Source organism: Ilyonectria robusta (genome assembly GCF_021365365.1).
Source record: "Ilyonectria robusta strain PMI_751 chromosome Unknown BGZ61scaffold_2, whole genome shotgun sequence".
In the NCBI taxonomy this organism is placed as follows: domain Eukaryota; kingdom Fungi; phylum Ascomycota; class Sordariomycetes; order Hypocreales; family Nectriaceae; genus Ilyonectria; species Ilyonectria robusta.
This window is the reverse complement of record NW_025764436.1, coordinates 3,722,665-3,739,816: the sequence shown is the minus strand read 5'-3', so window position 1 is coordinate 3,739,816 and position 17,152 is coordinate 3,722,665. Positions and strand designations below refer to the sequence as shown.

At 50.2% G+C, this 17,152-nt stretch overlaps 4 protein-coding genes across 4 annotated transcripts; all 4 read right to left on the bottom strand.

Annotated features, from left to right (window-relative positions):
• Positions 1–1,686: 1,686 nt before the first annotated feature.
• BGZ61DRAFT_503026 (thiamine diphosphate-binding protein) lies at positions 1,687–4,004 on the bottom strand (the record flags this gene model as incomplete). The annotated part of the gene is made up of 4 exons (XM_046251756.1): positions 1,687–3,437; positions 3,504–3,571; positions 3,631–3,729; positions 3,838–4,004. 4 exons carry the CDS (start codon positions 4,002–4,004, stop codon positions 1,687–1,689), a joined length of 2,085 nt encoding a protein of 694 aa, XP_046111417.1.
• A 3,137-nt stretch (positions 4,005–7,141) lies between these two features.
• Positions 7,142–9,153, bottom strand: BGZ61DRAFT_341538 (uncharacterized protein; the record flags this gene model as incomplete). Its single annotated transcript, XM_046239415.1, has 5 exons — positions 7,142–7,522; positions 7,579–8,067; positions 8,124–8,372; positions 8,425–8,811; positions 8,869–9,153. The coding sequence occupies 5 exons, from the start codon at positions 9,151–9,153 to the stop codon at positions 7,142–7,144; spliced, it is 1,791 nt and encodes a 596-aa protein (XP_046111416.1).
• A 3,001-nt stretch (positions 9,154–12,154) lies between these two features.
• On the bottom strand, positions 12,155–12,989 carry BGZ61DRAFT_472938 (uncharacterized protein; the record flags this gene model as incomplete). Its single annotated transcript, XM_046248398.1, has 4 exons — positions 12,155–12,185; positions 12,338–12,354; positions 12,410–12,672; positions 12,887–12,989. The coding sequence occupies 4 exons, from the start codon at positions 12,987–12,989 to the stop codon at positions 12,155–12,157; spliced, it is 414 nt and encodes a 137-aa protein (XP_046111415.1).
• Positions 12,990–13,676: 687 nt separating this feature from the next.
• Positions 13,677–16,507, bottom strand: BGZ61DRAFT_513742 (2OG-Fe dioxygenase-domain-containing protein; the record flags this gene model as incomplete). Its single annotated transcript, XM_046252185.1, has 6 exons — positions 13,677–15,073; positions 15,337–15,490; positions 15,631–15,801; positions 15,871–16,138; positions 16,194–16,304; positions 16,460–16,507. 6 exons carry the CDS (start codon positions 16,505–16,507, stop codon positions 13,897–13,899), a joined length of 1,929 nt encoding a protein of 642 aa, XP_046111414.1. The 3' UTR covers positions 13,677–13,896.
• Positions 16,508–17,152: the final 645 nt, after the last annotated feature.

Sequence of the window (17,152 nt, the reverse complement as noted above, 5' to 3'; positions counted from 1 at the left end):
GCCCCCAGTCCCGTCTGTTTCGCCAAGGGTCTCAGCGAAGGCTCATCGGCATTGGTCCCATCGCGTCATGCAAATAACGTAAGGCTGGGATGGCTGAATAGTTGACAAATCCCCGCCGCCCCCACCTTTACGTAGCGCTGAGATCGTGAAGCCAGGGGTTCAATGCTGGCCTACAGCCTGACATGTGCTTACACCACGCCCATAATCGTACGAATAGAAGTCCATTCCCACTATGTAGCTATACAATCCCCATCACATTGACTTTCTTCGCCTTATTTAACACTCGGTCTAGAGCTACTCGAGAAGGTGTCAGCCTGATTGCTGACGGGCGGCTCACATAGTCTGTGCAGCAAACAGACAACAGTCATGTCACTCAGAACGTACCAGGTCTAGAAATCCTGTCATACTTGGCGGCCTTCCCCAATTGATATGCCATGTCACTACAATTATTGCGGGCCTCGTCCAGGATGTATGGCCTGAAGAAAGGCCCAAGCCTAAAACAGAGCATTCATCTACCAAGCGTCTTTCCAGCCGGTCACCCCACGTGGTCCTACCCAGTAACGGAATCTGCAGACCAAAAATTGGAAATGTCAGGGTATTTCCTCCAAGAAAACATCAAACTAGTAATGTCACATTTAGTACTGGTGGACTATTACCCTGAGACTGTAAGCTTAGAAATCATCAGATGCAGAGTGATAGGAGATGGGTATTGAACGGACATTAGAATGCGATGGTGTAGGATTGATGATGCGGTTAGCCAGCCAGCTCAGTGCTCCGGTCCACGGGGTACGGTCGGACATTAGACAAGGTGCGCCAACGCGCAAAAATGAAAAATCTCAAATTCTTGTCAACCTTGAATATAGAGCTGTAGCTACTCTAGTCTACTATAAAAAGGAAGGTTTTAGTTGCTATAGCTTCCTATAGAGAGAGGTTTGCACCTGCTGTAGCTTGATGTAAGAAAGAGGGCTGCAGCTCTGCAGCCTGCTATAAGAGAGGGGGCTGCAGCTGCTACAGTGGGGTGACGGCTGTTGAATCTGCTATACGATAAGTGGTTATAGTGGGCGAGGCATAAATTTAGTGATTTGGGTAAGTTTTCCCTCCACCCACTATCAAATTTAGAGCTCTGGCCACTGTAGCAAATGCAGGTTATAGTGGGCTACAGTGGCCATAGCTCCATATTTCTCACAAATTTGGGGGGCTTGGTTTTGCTTGTCGCCTTGCCCAATGTGCCACCGTTAGAGCGCTGCGGCTTGAGTCATCAGACCCGGTTCCTAACTATGAGGCCAAGGAACCGGCTTTCCGCATCATAAAGCCATACAATAGTCAAGTGAGCCATGGGAGTCAGATGAAATGAAGCATGTGAGATGTTTTGGTACTATGAATACTCCGAGCTGTGGTCTTGCATAGCTGGTAACTACCTAGAGGATACAGACAGCTGCACGCATCGTAAAGTAAGAGATTCGATCACCCTGCATGCAAGTACGAGGTCACATGAAATTTTCAGATGAACCCTTCATTTCCATTTATTATATCGCCAGTCCAAGATTGATGCACAAAACTCCCCAAATCTCGACGATTACCTCTCTGGATCCGTCCCTAATGCTGACTATTCTGAGTCACTAGATCAACCCTCAATTGTTTTGTTTTCGTCCTCTTTGTTTGCCAGTCATGGTTTGCCAACTCCCGCTATTGATGTAACCCGCCAGTTCTTTCTTTCATCAACTCTCGTCGCTTCCTGTCCTTCTCCTCGTCCCAGGTCAGGAATTCATGCAGGGCGGCACCGGCTGGCACCATGGGCAGCACAGGCACCTTTCTGTCGGTGACAACTTCAAGGAGTGCGGGGCCTTCCGAGTCAATGAGCCACTGCAAGGCTTCTGTGGTGTCTTCCGCCTTGATAAGTTTTCTTTGTTGAACGCCCATGGCTTCAGCCACCTTGATAAAATCCGGGTTCACTTGATGGGTATGCGCGTATCTATCCTCGTAGAAGAGATTCTGCCACTGCGTGACCATACCTTGCTCCTCGTTGTTCAAGATGATGACCTTGACTCCGATGTTGAATTGAGCAGCCGTGGAGAGCTCCATGAGAGTCATATTAAACGAGGCATCGCCATCGATGTCAATAACAAGGGAGTCTGGCTTCGCGACTTTGGCTCCGATAGCTGCTGGCAGACCAAAGCCCATAGTCCCCAACCCGCCAGATGTAACCAGTGTTCTCGGGTGTCGCCATCTGAAATGTTGAGCGGTCCACATCTGGTGCTGGCCAACACCCGTCGTGATGATAGTTTCCTGCTTCCGATGGGCGGTGAGGTTGCTCAGCTCTTCAATTAAAGCCTGCGGCTTGATCAGGTCGGCACGTGCAGTTTTGTCGTAGGCGTTCAGAGGCCATTTCGCCTTCCAGTCCTGAATCTGGTCCAGCCACGCTTTCCGATCGGATTTTGACTTCTTCCCAATCTGAGGCAGAAGCTGGGCAAGATTCTCGGTAACGTCTCCTTCGACTGCTGCAGTTGCTTGGACAACTTTGTTGATGTTCTTTGGCATGATTTCGAAGTGTACGATGCCGCCACGACCTTCACGGGCCGCCTTCTGCGCTCCCGGCGCAAATTTTGATACCGAGCCGGTGACACGGTCATCAAAGCGACCACCGAGGGCGATGATGACGTCCGCCTCTTGCATAGCCATGTTGGCGTACCCGGCACCATGCATCCCAACCATATGGAGTGACTTCTCGTCTAGTTCGTCAAAGGCACCGAGCCCGTGCAGAGTGGTAGTGACGGGAATGCAAGCTTTATCGGCAAGCTCCCTGAGCATCTCAGGGCCGTTGGTAGACGAGATTATGCCTTGCCCGGCGAAGATAATGGGCTTCTTTGCGCCGTTGATCAACTCTGCGGCGTGCGATATCGAGTTGGTGAGTCGTTTCCGGCTTTCCTCCAGGATCACACGCGATGCAGCATTAGAAAGTCCGGGAATATTCGACTTTCCGGCGATAGCCTTTCTTAAAATACCGGCTGTGACATCCTTGGGCAAATCTACAAGCACAGGTCCAGGCCTGCCGGTAGTGGCAATGTCGAAGGCTTCGTTGATCCGTTGGGGCAACTCGGCAACATTATTGACTGTGACGTTCCACTTCGTGCATGACCGAGAGATTCCAATAATATCGGCTTCTTGAAAGGCATCCGTCCCGATGGCGCTTGTGGGAACTTGGCCGCAAAAGACGACTATCGGCGTGCCATCCGAAAGGGCATCTTGCAACGGAGTGATGACGTTCGTTGCCCCAGGGCCGGAAGTCACAAGCACAACGCCGGGCTTTCCAGAGGCTCGAGCGTACCCCTCGGCCATGTGGCCAGCGCACTGTTCATGCTTGGGAAGAACAAAGTCGAGATCCTTGGAACCATAGATGGCATCGAAAACGGGTAGGATTGCTCCACCAGGGTACCCGACTGTAAAGCGGTGTTAGACAGAGAACGTCCCGAGATGGGGAAAGGGTTGGGTTGTGTCAGTCTTACAAATATGCTTGACACCTCTTCTCCGCATCATCTCATGAAATATCTCCCCACCCGTCATTCCAATAAATCTATAATCCCAGGTTAACTAACACCCTCGGGGATAGAAGCAGCATGAGTCACTACTCACGACTCATCCATGTCTGGGACCACAGGACCCACCAAGGGTTGAACATGACTGCGGGGATCGCTGGTTATCGTGTTGTACTCGGTACTAGAATAGCTTGGACTAGGTCTCCAGATAGATTTACAGTCAGTTAAAGTTGAGCCCGCAGTTTTGGGACTCACAGAGCGCAATTCTTTGGATTGCGTTGGGTGGGTAGTGTTTAAAACCTACGGCGAAGACACAGCTACGGTGGCCTGATTCCTGACGCTGGCTGGCATCTTTCTATTGCCAGAAGCAACAGTCGACGCTATATGGGAGGTGATTGCCCGAGGTTGGCATCTTGAAGTCTGGGCAAGCGCCTTGAATGTTTGGCTTGCTTGTTGTGACCGAAGCATCATGATGGATAATTGTGGAGGCTTGGTGATGGAGTAGTGGTAGAGTATTGGCGAGGCAAAGAAAGCCTTAGGGCATTAAGGGAGGGATTTGCTCTCCCGAATTGGTATGATGGTGACAGCCCAGGGGACTCTGGAACAGGAGGGTATATTATAAAGCCGTAGGGTTCCAGAACTTCCAGTTGTGGCGGGTGAGCAGGGGGGTGAGCGGTATCGCTCTTTTCGAAGCCCGCTCCCCGCCTTATAAGTTGGTCCACAACACGGACCAAATTCTTTTACATGGGGATGGCGTCGGACAAAACTACCAATACTGACAAAGGTTCGCACGCGACATGCTCACGCTCACTGACACCACCTCTTTTTTTTTATTACCTTTTTTATCTTGTCGCAAAATAAATGGTCCGCTTCCGTTCAATGTTGGACATCAAACTCCATCAGTGCTAATCACGATTGCAGGATTACAGCCATGTTGCTCAGCCCTCTATGCTCTGCACAAACAATACCTTCAGTGGCCACTGCAAACACCTCACCACTACCTTTGGTCTTTTCCAAATCCATCAGTAAGTTCCTGCCAAAAAGGGCGGAGTTGCAGTGGCTCATGGGTGCAGCGCAGCGCTGTAAGAAAATAGCGGGTAGCGCTAACTGGGCGTCATAGGGCGTGGTCTTCCTTACGTGTGCAGCAAGGGCCTGTCCCATTACGTCGGAGGGGTAGTCCAATCTGCTGCGAAGGGAATATCAACCGGCTCTCCACCAATGCGGACCGTGCGCATTAGTGTTGTATCTTGACCAGTGTCAAGTCAGCCAGCAAAATGGAGCGCTTCACAATATAGAGCCGAGAACGTACCCTGTGTACCTCAACAACCAGTCTGATGAGGCAGTCTTACACGTGCTTGCAATCGTACGTCCTGGTGTGTTGGAAAACAGATGCACAGTCAACTCAACGTGCGATCTAGAGCCCCCTGTCAGGGGGGGAATCGACGAGGAAACCCAGTGCTCCGTAGGATGAGAAGGATGAAAAGGAACAAAGGCCCCGGCATACTCCCAGCCACTTGGTGAATCACAACTGAATTCCATTACATACAATGAAGGGTAACAATACATAGGCCCTGTTGGTCCCTTGCTAAGGATGTCATCCAAATTCGGCTCCAGACGTGAGGGAACTACTGCCCACGGCTTTCACAGCCATGCCATAATTAAATGGCTACCTACAAGAGACCAGCAAGCAAGACGAAACCCAAATCATTACACAATATATAAATCGTCTTTGATTTCCTAATTGTAGATCGAAATTCAGGTCATGTCATACCAGAAATTGTCCTGTTAGTTCCATTATCTTGCGCGCACATCAGGATACACCAGCCCACACAAAAAGTGATCCTGTCGGGCGGACTCACGTAATTCAGAAAACGTGAGACGAAGCTCGCAGGGGGAGGAGACCAATAGGATTTGGGCGCTGAAGAGCGCACTTATGACTACCTAGCCCAAAACAAGCCTAGCTTCAATCACCACCTCACTTAGGTGGGTCATATTTCGCCTCCTGGTCTGTGTGCTTAACTGTGGGGAATCGACTACCCTATAGGTCATCGTGAACAAGAAACAAATAATTACAATGGGTAAAAATTAAGGAGCAAGATTTCATATCATGATTTTTTATTACTCTGGGAAAGAGTGAAATAATTCTTTCTTTTTTTCCGAACATTTTCGTAGCCATAATCATTCAACGAAATTGGCCTGAGTTGTGTTGAATTTACCTATGTGAAGACCACACTAACTTTGTCCAAGTAATGCAAGGATGTCCCGGCAACCCGAGGTAAGACCAATATGAATGAATAAAACTGTCGCATTGAATAAAACAGGCTCAGGAGACTACCTACAGTTGCAGACACCAGACTCGAGAAAGCTCGCGTGCAGGCTTGCGCACGCGTCGCCCACCGTACCTAGGTTGGAGGGTCCAGTTTAGCCACAGTGGTAACGCCACAGCTGCGCCACAAGATTGAAGTTTTAGCGCAGGGATAACTTCTTTTGCGGCGCACACTGCACGCATCAGAACCAAGCTACAGCAAACCAATGCATTTTAGACGGTGTTTCGTTACAAGCTGGTCATTGTATTAGCATGTCGCAAAAGATAGATTTAGGTACATTGATAACATCAATTTCCTAGTGGTCCTTGTTTTTCTCCAGAGGCTGACCCTGATGCTTCCCTGCATAGTTTCAATCACTTCATACTGTGGTCTTCAGACAACCCGACAATCTAATGGTCATGATAATTTAACAGACACTTCCATAGATTTGACAGAGCTACATCGCTTCATTAAGTGACGGGAAACTTAGCTTTGCGCTCGAAAAATGCTGGGAGTGTAAAACCATCGAGGTTCAGCAGCGTGAATTGACCACGCACGCCTCGAAGCCATTTTGAGCGTGCTATTTTGAAAAGTAATAATAATATAGATGCTAGGAACCCGTCCCGGGGCGTAATTACACCGGAGGACTATAGCACACTGGTCGCAGCCGGAAGCAACCACCCGCAAGCTGATGAGTGCAACTGGCCGTATCCTAGGGATGCCTGGCTCGCCGGGCATTTGCTGAGAAGTTAGCCGTTATATAAAACAACTGTCCAGTTTATCCATAGACAGAATATCTTTGATTCTATACGTAGCCTGACCCCCATGGTCCACATGACTTACGCATCACAAGTACACCGATAACTGAGCGCAACCTCACGACAAGAGACTAACTCCCTTCAAGGAAGCAGAGGGCCGGACAGCCCTAGGGCACCCTAGCTACGAGAGTAGTTGGCATTGGACCAGGCAGGAGAAGTCGGTAGGAAAGAAAACTGCGAGCAGTGAAAAGGGATATATACAGGAAAGGCTTTCCTCCCGGAGCCTCTTCCTTGGCTAGTAGACGAGAGACTTACTATAAGCTTGATGTTAAGAGGGATAGAGTCAACTTTGGTTTGCTGAACCGATGACATGCAGGCTTTATAGAAAACACGAAGAATCTATGCGAACCATGATGGTACACTGACTTGTACCCTCCCATTACCGAACTAATAAAAGGAGAGATCAAACTTGAGTTGTCACAATAGCTACCCTTAACTAAAACATATTTTATTCATGTCAGTCCCCACAAGATGATGATGATGATCAGTCATCCTCGTCATCGGAGTCAAAGTCAAACACCTCTACTCCACCGGCTGCCTTCCGCCTTCTCTCTTCCGCGCGGGCCTTGGCCAAGTCCTTCAACACCTTCCTCTGCGTCTTTCCGGCAGCAGTCTTTGCTAAAGCCTCGGCAAACTCGATGCCGCCCGCAAGACGCTTGTGCTGGGAAAATTCCTTGTTCACATACTCATGCAACTCGATCCTAAGAGCTGCTTCATCCTCGTCCTTGAAAGCCGGGGCCTTGACGATGAAGGCCACCGGGAGCTCTCCAGCAGACTCGTCAGGGATAGGCACGACGGCGGCATCGGCGACCTTGGGGTGACGCGCAAGGAAATGCTCCAGCTCTGCCGGAGAAACTTGCATACCCTATGTACGGTCAGTATTATGGCTGAAAGAGGATTGTATGGGGAAGTGTGACTTACTCGGACCTTGATCAACTCCTTGATACGGTCAATGATGAAGAGGTGGTCATGGCCGGCAGCGCTTTGTCGGAACTCGGCCAAGTCACCCGTCCTCATCCAGCCGTCCTCAGAGAAAATTCCCTTTGATTCAGACTCATTGTCAAGATATCCGAGGAAAACACTGGGCGAGCGGATGAGCAACTCGCCTGGCTTGCCGTATTCTGTAATCTCTTGGCCATCGTCCTTGATCAGGCGACCCTCGCATCCCGGAAAGAGATGACCACAGGTGCCGAACATGTAGTCAAGAGGGTTTCCGAAAGTAACGGCAACCGTGGTCTCGGTCAGACCGTATCCCTGAATAAGATGGCAGCCGGACACGAGCTTGTCAAATGCCAGGGCGGTTTCCTTGGACAGACTGGACGCGCCGACGACGGCAGCATTGACGTGGCTTAAATCATACTTGGCTACGAGCGAAGGAGCTTTTACCATGGCCGCAATCATAGGAGGAACCTAATCAATCGCGAGTTAGCTAACGAAAACCACTTCAGGTGAACAATTGTACGTACCATCCAGAGTCGTCCGATTCGGTAATCGTGAATGGTCTTCAGTGTTTCCTCTAGATCAAACCTGGGCAAGACAACAACGCCATCTCCTCTGTAGATGCTCAACATGCTGACACCAACCAAACCCAGGTTGTGGCTGGTAGGGAGGACTCCGAGGCACAGCTCTGGCTCAGGGTTCTTGTAGGTAGCATCGGAGGTATATGCTTGCATAATGTTGGCGATGACATTCTTGTGAGAGACCTTGGCATTTTTCTGGACGCATCTACTGTTAGCGCTCCAGTCGTGAGTGAAATTAGATGTAAACACGTACAGGAAGTCCAGAGGTGCCACTGGAACAACACAGGAAAGCAGTCTGGCGTGCACCTTGACCCTCAGTCCAAGCCAACGGCTCCAGGGGCGGTAGCTGACGACCTTCGTCGATCAACTGATCCACAGTTGGGATACCGGGAGGGTTCTGTGCACCACCCAAAAGCTTCGAGGGCACCTCGACCAAGAAGACATTCTCCTTGGGAACACCGGCTTCGGCGGCAGCCTCAAGGGCTTTCTGGAGGAGCGGCAAACATGTGAACAAAGCCTTGCAGCTGACTCTTTTCAATTGATGGGAAAGCTCTGGCACGGAATAGGCCGCGCTGATAGAGTTGGAAACACCATTGATACGTTGTGTTGCCCAGGCGGTTGTCAAGTTGTCAATCTGGTGAGGCCTGAATTAGCTTCTTGGATACGGGAATGGCGGGAACGCGATGCTCACCGTGTTGAGACTGTAGACACAAGTAACCTTGTCTAGCTCGTTTCCCTCGTTTACTTTCCATCCAAATCTCGTAGCAAGGGCACGGGCCAAAAGCTCGATTCGCTCTGCAACCTCCTGCGCTGAATGCGCCTTACCCGAGATACCACAGGTAAATGGTGGCTTGGAGTCGCCGATAGGATGACGCCCAAATTTCTCACTACCACCAAACAGGAATTCATGAACGGGCAGCGTCTCCGGTGGGTCAAATGGGAGCTGCGGGATGTAGGACGGTGACTTAAACGCCATGCTGTCGAGAGTTTGATCACAGGGCTTAATGGTGACGGAACTGTACGGGTAGCTCACTTAGGCAGGTCTCCATGGCAAGGTTTTATTGACATAGCCAATAAGCACATGCTACCGTGCTTACAGTACAGGATATGTCCCGATGATGCCGCCAGTTACTACCTTGCTTACACTTACGTTGCAATGTGGAAGCCCACCTTACCGTACGCCGCCCACCAGCTCATACTAACTTCACACATAAATCCAAGACAATTCAGCTGATCAACCCCGGATTTTTCTTACAGATACCGGCTTCCATTATATGTGGAATAGTTACCCAGATCATCTTGTGGAATCAGTATAAAGACTCTATGATGTTGTTACACTTGGATTTTTTGCTGCCTCTATCACGTGGGGCACGCTGGACTGAAAGAAAGTCAAGTAATATCACATACCAAGTTAGTCATAGTACATCGCGAACTGCAGCTGCAAATGGAGCCGTAGTGACAGCTATTAACCGCGCTTTGGAGAGTAATGGAAATCCTGAAGTGGTTAGTGGCTTACGTGAAGCTCAATGTGTGTGGATCGTCGACTGACATAAGTGTCAATGCGGGCACTTCTGAAACTAGGATATCAGGTTGGGTACGTACCTGAGTGGGTCAATCAACCTCAGGGACTAAGTTGTAAGGGAACTCGTGGACTGTATTGAACTGTTGGCTTCTAGGATGAATGCATTCGTCTAGCTGGCAGGATTTAAACCATGTATCGGGGCTGTGGTGTCAGCAGTGGGTTAAGCGAGTTACAGAGAAGGTCGTCCTAGGAAGTCTAGCGCACTGGGGCAAGTTTCCAAGGACAGGAATGGTCAAGATACAGGGGACGTTAACTTCAGATTCACAATGGAGTTACCCGACTACTCGTGCATGTACGTGTATTGTTTCAGGAGGTTCCTGTTTGTCTATTGGTCACGACACGCGTACACGAGCCGTCGGCTTGGTGCCTGTCTGGGATCAACATTCATAGCCGAGCAGTTGAAATCACAGCGGCGGTCACCGCGGGCTTTTTTCTTGAGATCGGTATGAATGGCATTTGATGAATTAAACCCATTGGTCTCGACCTTGTCCCTATTTCTAGAGATGGATTTTGCCATTAACTCACCAAATGTCGTTGCATTGGTGTCTAGAGACTGAGTGGAATAATGAATTTCAAATATTGCACGCGTGTGATGCTGTTTTGTGAAAGCTCCCCTGTCCTTGTCTTATGCCTTGACCTGATGCAATCTCCTATCATTGGCGCTTGGATTGTGATGGGATTAAAGAATGATCAAGGAGAAATATGTAATTAATACTCATCTTAGTGGCTACTTGGGGGGCGCGGTAGTCTCGGGGACTTGACTCAAAGCTGGAAGCCTAGACTTTGTGGAGGTTCTCTCCGCGTACAACCCTAATACTCACATGCTCGAGTTCACACGCCCTTTTCTCACACGCCCTTGGTTCAGGCCATCCCTTGGGCTTGGCACTGCCTTTGTGGTGTTCGTCGCCTTGACCGGCTTTAAGCGCATTTACTCCGAGATGTCGCGGTCTTGTGTCCCCCAACGGCAAACTGCGCGAGGAGACTGGGTAGTGATTGGATTGTGTTGCCAGTAGCTCGGGGCGCCTTGTTGAGCCCGGTGGCGCTGTGCATTATCTCTATCACAGTCAAGCTGTCATTGGATGCTCTAGGTGTTCTGTACTGGATGCGCGTGTTCGTAGAAACTGAGCGTTGATGATCCCCGATCAAAAGGTCCCAGTGGATTGCGCGTTGCACTCTCCCTGCCACCAATGCCGCCGTCCTGATTACCACCGGTCATTACGTGAGTTGCGTTGACTTCTTGATCGTCGTTTATTTGTTGGATCCATAGGTGGGTAATCTTGATTGTGCGAGACTTGGCTCCCGGTCATGATACGGTCGTGGTGTTTCTCATCGCGGCTGACTTGAGTTGGCCCCCAGCCCCGGATGTCCAATGTGTGCCCGTGGAATGAGAGGTTTTATACTGCCCCATTGACACTATCACACACGTAAGAACATAGGAAGCTTTCGACACAAACGACAGAGCTTAGTATATCCATCTCTCGTAACTGAGGCACAGTAGACTCGGGAGTTAGTCGTCAAGAACGTTGCTCATTGGAGTTCCGCTGTATAGTCCCTCTTCATTAGAAGATGCATTTTATGCATGGTCATGATACTGTCGAGGGCGATGTGATAATTCCGCCTCGTGTCACGAGCTGATCGCATACCTGACTGAAGGAGCCCTACGATCTCGTTATGAAACCGGCGAGTCAATTCCCAATTGTACATCATATATTATCTCACCGACGACTGTCTGCATGTATTAGTACAAACGTCTTTACAAGTTTAACAAATTCAAGCTCTATGACCTAAGATGAAGTTACTCATGTTCCAAATGTGTTTATTTTCTGAGGGCACCTTATCGATGCCATCGTCTTCACGTTATTTGGATCAACCGATATTCTTCAAATCATACAGTCATGGGATCTAGAGGTTAAGTGATCGTTTGAGCTGACACTAATTCATGAGCAAAGACTTTCATAATATTATCACTCTTGACTGAGGCATGACGAGCTTTGTTATGTGATACTGACAAATGCAACATCTCAGGATTACCTCGACCATTCAGCCAGCTGCTATAATTACGAATGATTGATCAAATAGACACAGACCACGTTATCTGAAAACAAAAATGATGCTGCTCTTTTAGGTGATCTATTACGTATTTGTTGAACAGCCTTTGTGACTCCTTCCAACGAGTCAAATGTGTCGTCACCCGTTCAACGAGATAACACTTGTGAACAACAAATTCGGTATGAGAATAAGAATATTACCTCTCATACAGTCTCTTAAAGCAACGAGAGAGTAATTTATGACGTAATTCATCCTTGGGTTCCTGCGTCTGTAGCTTGTGAGGTTTCGTATCTTCATCATAGCTGTCAGTAATCACTTAGTCCCGTTTCCGCCGTAAGACATTGTATTAGATCGACGCGGTTAATAACAATGAGCTGCTGTAGTAGTGAGTAAGATGTCTTGTCAGCTTTCACAACGAGTTGTTATGTCGTTGGAAGTGAGATCAATGTCGGCTGATCTGGTGACAAGAGCGATATTCTGGCCTCCAAATTTGAGGGTGATGAGAGTAAGATCCTTTGCCGCAACTTACGAGACAATCTTGGAGATCTTCGAGACACCAGTGTAGAAAATGTGGTCACTAGATGGTTTAGGATATATATACCATCTCTTCAGGTCCAACAGTGACGCATGTGATGGCTTTCTGGCCGAGGTATTTTCGGATGATTTGATCAACAGGTGCTGAGAAACAGCCGCACGCTTGGATGGCTTGAGCACTACGGCGCAGCCCGCCGCGATTGCCCCAATCATGTGTTACTGGAGTACACCGAATGGAAAGTTTCAAGCACCGATGGCTGATGAGCGAGACCCCAAGTGCTTGTTTGCGGAAGGTCGCATTGCCGAGGCGGTTTATGACATTGGACTTTCCTGGTCGCTAGTCTTTCATCCGCTCATCTAACTTGTCCGACGGATGCCAGATATCCACCTAAATGATCAGTGAGCGGAGCTTCCTAGCGATTCTTGTGAAGATGGGCACGTAAGGCGGCGCAAATGTGACCCTCATTATCGTCAATGATCCACCAAGTGCGCTTCAGCTACATGCGCCTTCGTGCCATGTCCTTGCGCCGGAAGCGAAAGTTACCCCGCCCGGTTTGCAGTCCTACGTTGCTGGAGTCCCGGAGAGCAAGCTCAGGAACAGGGGACAACCTTATTTGGTCAAACTCTACAGTGGTGGTGTAACCCATCATGGCGAGTCACTGTCCTTTTAGTAACGTAATGCAGAGCGGTGAAATATGGGGGATTCCTCTGATCTTTACCTCCATGGAGGCATCGCCGAGAAACACTTGCGCAGATCGATTACACTGACTGTCACCCGCAGGGTACATAATCCTGCTCTCCCATTGTTTCTGACCGAACTGCTCACACAACGGCCTGCGAGCGTGGGATCATCGATTCATCAATTGTTTGATACACATCGATTAAAATGCTCAATTCCATAAAATGCGACTTGGTGGGGTGAGTTATAACTTTAGTAAACATACGCGGGGGTGACAAGATGCCCACGCGAAAACCAGCAAGCCAGTTATATACTTGCTAACCCTCTTCCTCTCCATGAGACATTGCCAAGTGCCAAGTGCCAAGCTCCAGGTTCCAGGTAGTCCATCTCATCGGTATTTGAACCTGGTTAGGACAGCCTGTGACCTAGCTAGTCCCTCCCTTCGCTGTTTCTTCTTTCGCTGGAAGACATTGGAACACCACATTCGTCAGTTCAACTGAACCATTCACTGTGAGTCTGATTGCAGGAACCTCATTCAAGTCACATGCACTGAAAATCATTGTGATAAATTGAAACAATATCTACAAGAACTTGCCCATATACATGCAGTGGGCTGATTTCCGTTCTGCTGCTTCCTTATGTATCGGATGCAAGTGTGGCAGCTATGCGGCCGTTATGGAGCAATCGCGTGATATATGACGGGAGGACTCGAAACGATCCTCTCTCACGATGTCCTCCAGGAAAGATTTCAAACTGTCAACCGCAAAAGCTTTTGTGTCCGCCCAAGCAGGGTATAGCTTCACTTGAACTATACCCAAAGTTCTCCCTTCCATCTCGTTTAGGCGCCCTCTCGCCTTGGACAAAACCTGACAAATTTACTCAACCGGCTCAAAGGTAGATGACAGTGGCTCTGGAGCGAAAATGGGAATTTCCATGCGCAGCTCTTCATGGGGCTTGAGCGAGTCCATGCGACTGGAGATGTGGCCGTCGACGACCGGCCGGCGCGTGAAGAAGATGAGCATATCGCGAGTGGCCTCGCGGGTGGGGTCAATGGCGTAGACGGGTGACAGGCTGTGCTTGTACTCGTGGTCGATGATGACGAGAGTATCAAGGAAGTGGCGGTGATGAGCGCGAGCACGGATGAGAGTCGTCTGGGTGTCATTGACCGAGATACCCGTAGTCTCTTCCATCTCGTGCATGTAGGTAACGGCACTCTTGGGCTGCATGTTGTTGCTGCCAAGGTATGTCGTCATGGTGTGGTCAACACCGTCGCTGTGAACGCCTTCAAGAGCGGGCTCGCCCAACAGGTTGGGAGTAGTCACAGTGCGTAGGTTGAACAGGGTGCACACCCACTTCTTGGTGTCGTAGTTGAGCTTGTCGCGGAAGGTTGTCTCAACTCCGTGGATGACGGCGGCCTTGAAGACCATGAGGGCCTGGAAGGCCGTGTTGAGCTGAAGCTCGTCCTCGACCTCGTCGAAGACGCGGATCTGGCCAGAGTCGTGGCGCTTGAAGTCTTCCTCAAGCGACAGGGCAAAGGGCTGGAACTCCAGGCGCCGGAGCTTCTTGGCCTCCATGTCGAAGCAGAAGCGGCCGTTCCTGGACCGGCGGAACGGCAGGGTAGGGTCTTTGTAGAGTCGGTCGCTGACTTGCTGAAGCCTGGCGAAGTCGGCCTGGGTGGCGCCGAGCTGTGCTAGGAGCGGCACCATCTCGGCGCCCTCGATGAAGACGAAGCGCTCCTCCAGATACCGCTTCCTGATCTTCATGATGGTGGCAATGGCCTGGTAGAGTTGAGGCTCTTGCTGCCGCGCCACAATGTTAAGCTGCGGGCGTTGGTATTGGTGATGGTGTTGGTGCTGGCTGGCGTGGAAGGCATTGTGAATGGTGTCAGACACTGGCGCGGTGGCCACGGCCTCGGCGGCTTGCACCTTGGACGACACATTATACTGGCGTCTGGCGAGATGGCCAGCAATTGCCATGCTCGATGAGCGCAATGCTCCAGCACTAGCCACGCTGGCTCGTCTTGCGGGTACGGAAAACATTATGGGAAGGTGTCTGATGTGTTATCAAAACAGCTATTGTCCGAGTAACCCATCAACTCGAGACTGTAGATCGGCATCGCGCCCCAGACTATAAGAGGGAATACGCCATCGCCCACGAGCGTCAGTTGGGAACAGAAACAGTCCGGGTTGCAGCGAAATTGCCGAGCTCCCTATGCCGAGATGCATCATCCACACGGCCCGTCATGACGTGAAGTCCCGGGCCCGGCCGTGCGTGCTCGGATGGTTCGATGAGGCCGAGCAGTAAACAGCGCTCACATGGTGGGGGTGCCGTAATGGAAGGATGAGCAATTGCCAATTAAGGACCGTCTTTCACCATAGCTGCCTCTATCGCTGCAGTAATCGCTGGCCGGGACGGTCCATTCGGATTCCCCAGCCAGGTGTCGAAGCCAGGTGGCACGGCGATTGGACCCTGAAACGACCAAGGAAGTATTATCACATTGTCGCCTTGCAGATTTGCGAGTGGAGCATAGGGCGTGTGCATATCAGGGATCTGCTCCTGGATATCCCCTGCCCAGTTAGAGACATCGACCGGGCCACGCCCTGGCTTACTCACTCGCATATTCGTACCGCGGGGATACCATCTGTCGCGGGTGTAAGATGATAGTGGGTAAGCTCTAATGTTGACCTCTAGCCACTCCGGCGCCGGCTGCGTCAATTTCGAAATTGAGAGCCTAGACTTGTTTCCTCTTGGCGGCAGTGTATTATGCGGCTGCCCTGCACCTTATGACCCTATACTACGTATTATGGCGCTAACCTCGCGGAATCCTTGACGGCTTTGCCAATCTTTACCCTCTACCGTAATCAGCTTATGCGACTTGGCGGTAGCCGCTTCTATAACCCCAAGCCATCGTGTCATGGTAGTATGGTCATCCACCGGAGTGTACAGCCCAGTTGATCCTTGAAGCTCCGTTATCAATCTACCAGTGCGGATGACGGACAGCCCGGCTTGAGTCGGCCATGGCCGTAGGAGCTCGATCGAGGTAGTGGCGATGGTTTCATCGTGGTACGTGCTGGACTTTGGGGGGATTAGCGCTGACTTTTTACAAATAATTCGGAGCTACATACAAATTAGACACAGTAATCATCGAGATTAGATAGAGGTAGGTACTGACGTTCATTCTAACAAGCGGTGCTGAGCGAGAAGTGTCGGCCGCCTTGCTCACGTTCTTGCAACTCTCCCCGGTGCGATTTCGCCGGGCGTAAAAGCAAAAAAAGCACGACAACTTCAACAATCAGGTCAGTTTACTAGTCATTGAAACTATCTATCGAATGATATGGCATCATCGTATTCGTGTTTTATGTGGCCATGTCGGGCCGGTGCAGGCCCGGAGCAGGAGCGGGCGCATAGTTGAAACTAAGGTTTTCCTCCGCAGCATACCTCTTGCATCTGACCTTCCAGATGCCACACCACAGCTCCAATAGCCATTGAGCGCCAGGTATCGTGTATTTTGGACAGGATTATTGAGCTATTTTCATACCCTCTGCAACCCTTTGAGACTGTAATTGGATACAGGCGAAGTGATGATAGTGGCATCCCGTACGATGCCGTTCTTGATCCAGACCGCCGGACCGGCTCAAGCCAGTCGTCACCAAAGTTAAATAGAAGAGACCAATCGTAGAAATGATTTGATGCCTTCTAGTCCGGAATATGCAAGAGGATGGCGCAGACCTCGCAGACAGTAGGTGGTTTCCTGAGACGTGGCATCGGGACAGCCAAGTCGCAGATAATTGTGTCGGGATATTCAGGATGCCAGTCTTCGTTGAAGTCGTACTCGACCAGAAAATGCACCTGCAGTAGTCAATCTAATGCAGAAGAAACCATGGAAGCAATGCAGCGGCTTCCGCCGAGCGTTGCATTCCCTCGTCGGCGACAATGCTCGGCAGCTCATCTACTATTACTGTACTCGGATTAGGTGGGCCCGCGACTGACACATCCTCCTCAGTCCGTAGCGCCTCGACACGACCAGCAAGCTGCACAAGCTCATTGGTCTTCGCAAAAACGGAATTCCGGTAATCGAAACTTGCGGGCGTGCGTGTCAAATGATAAGCGGAGGGATACTCTAGCCCCTCC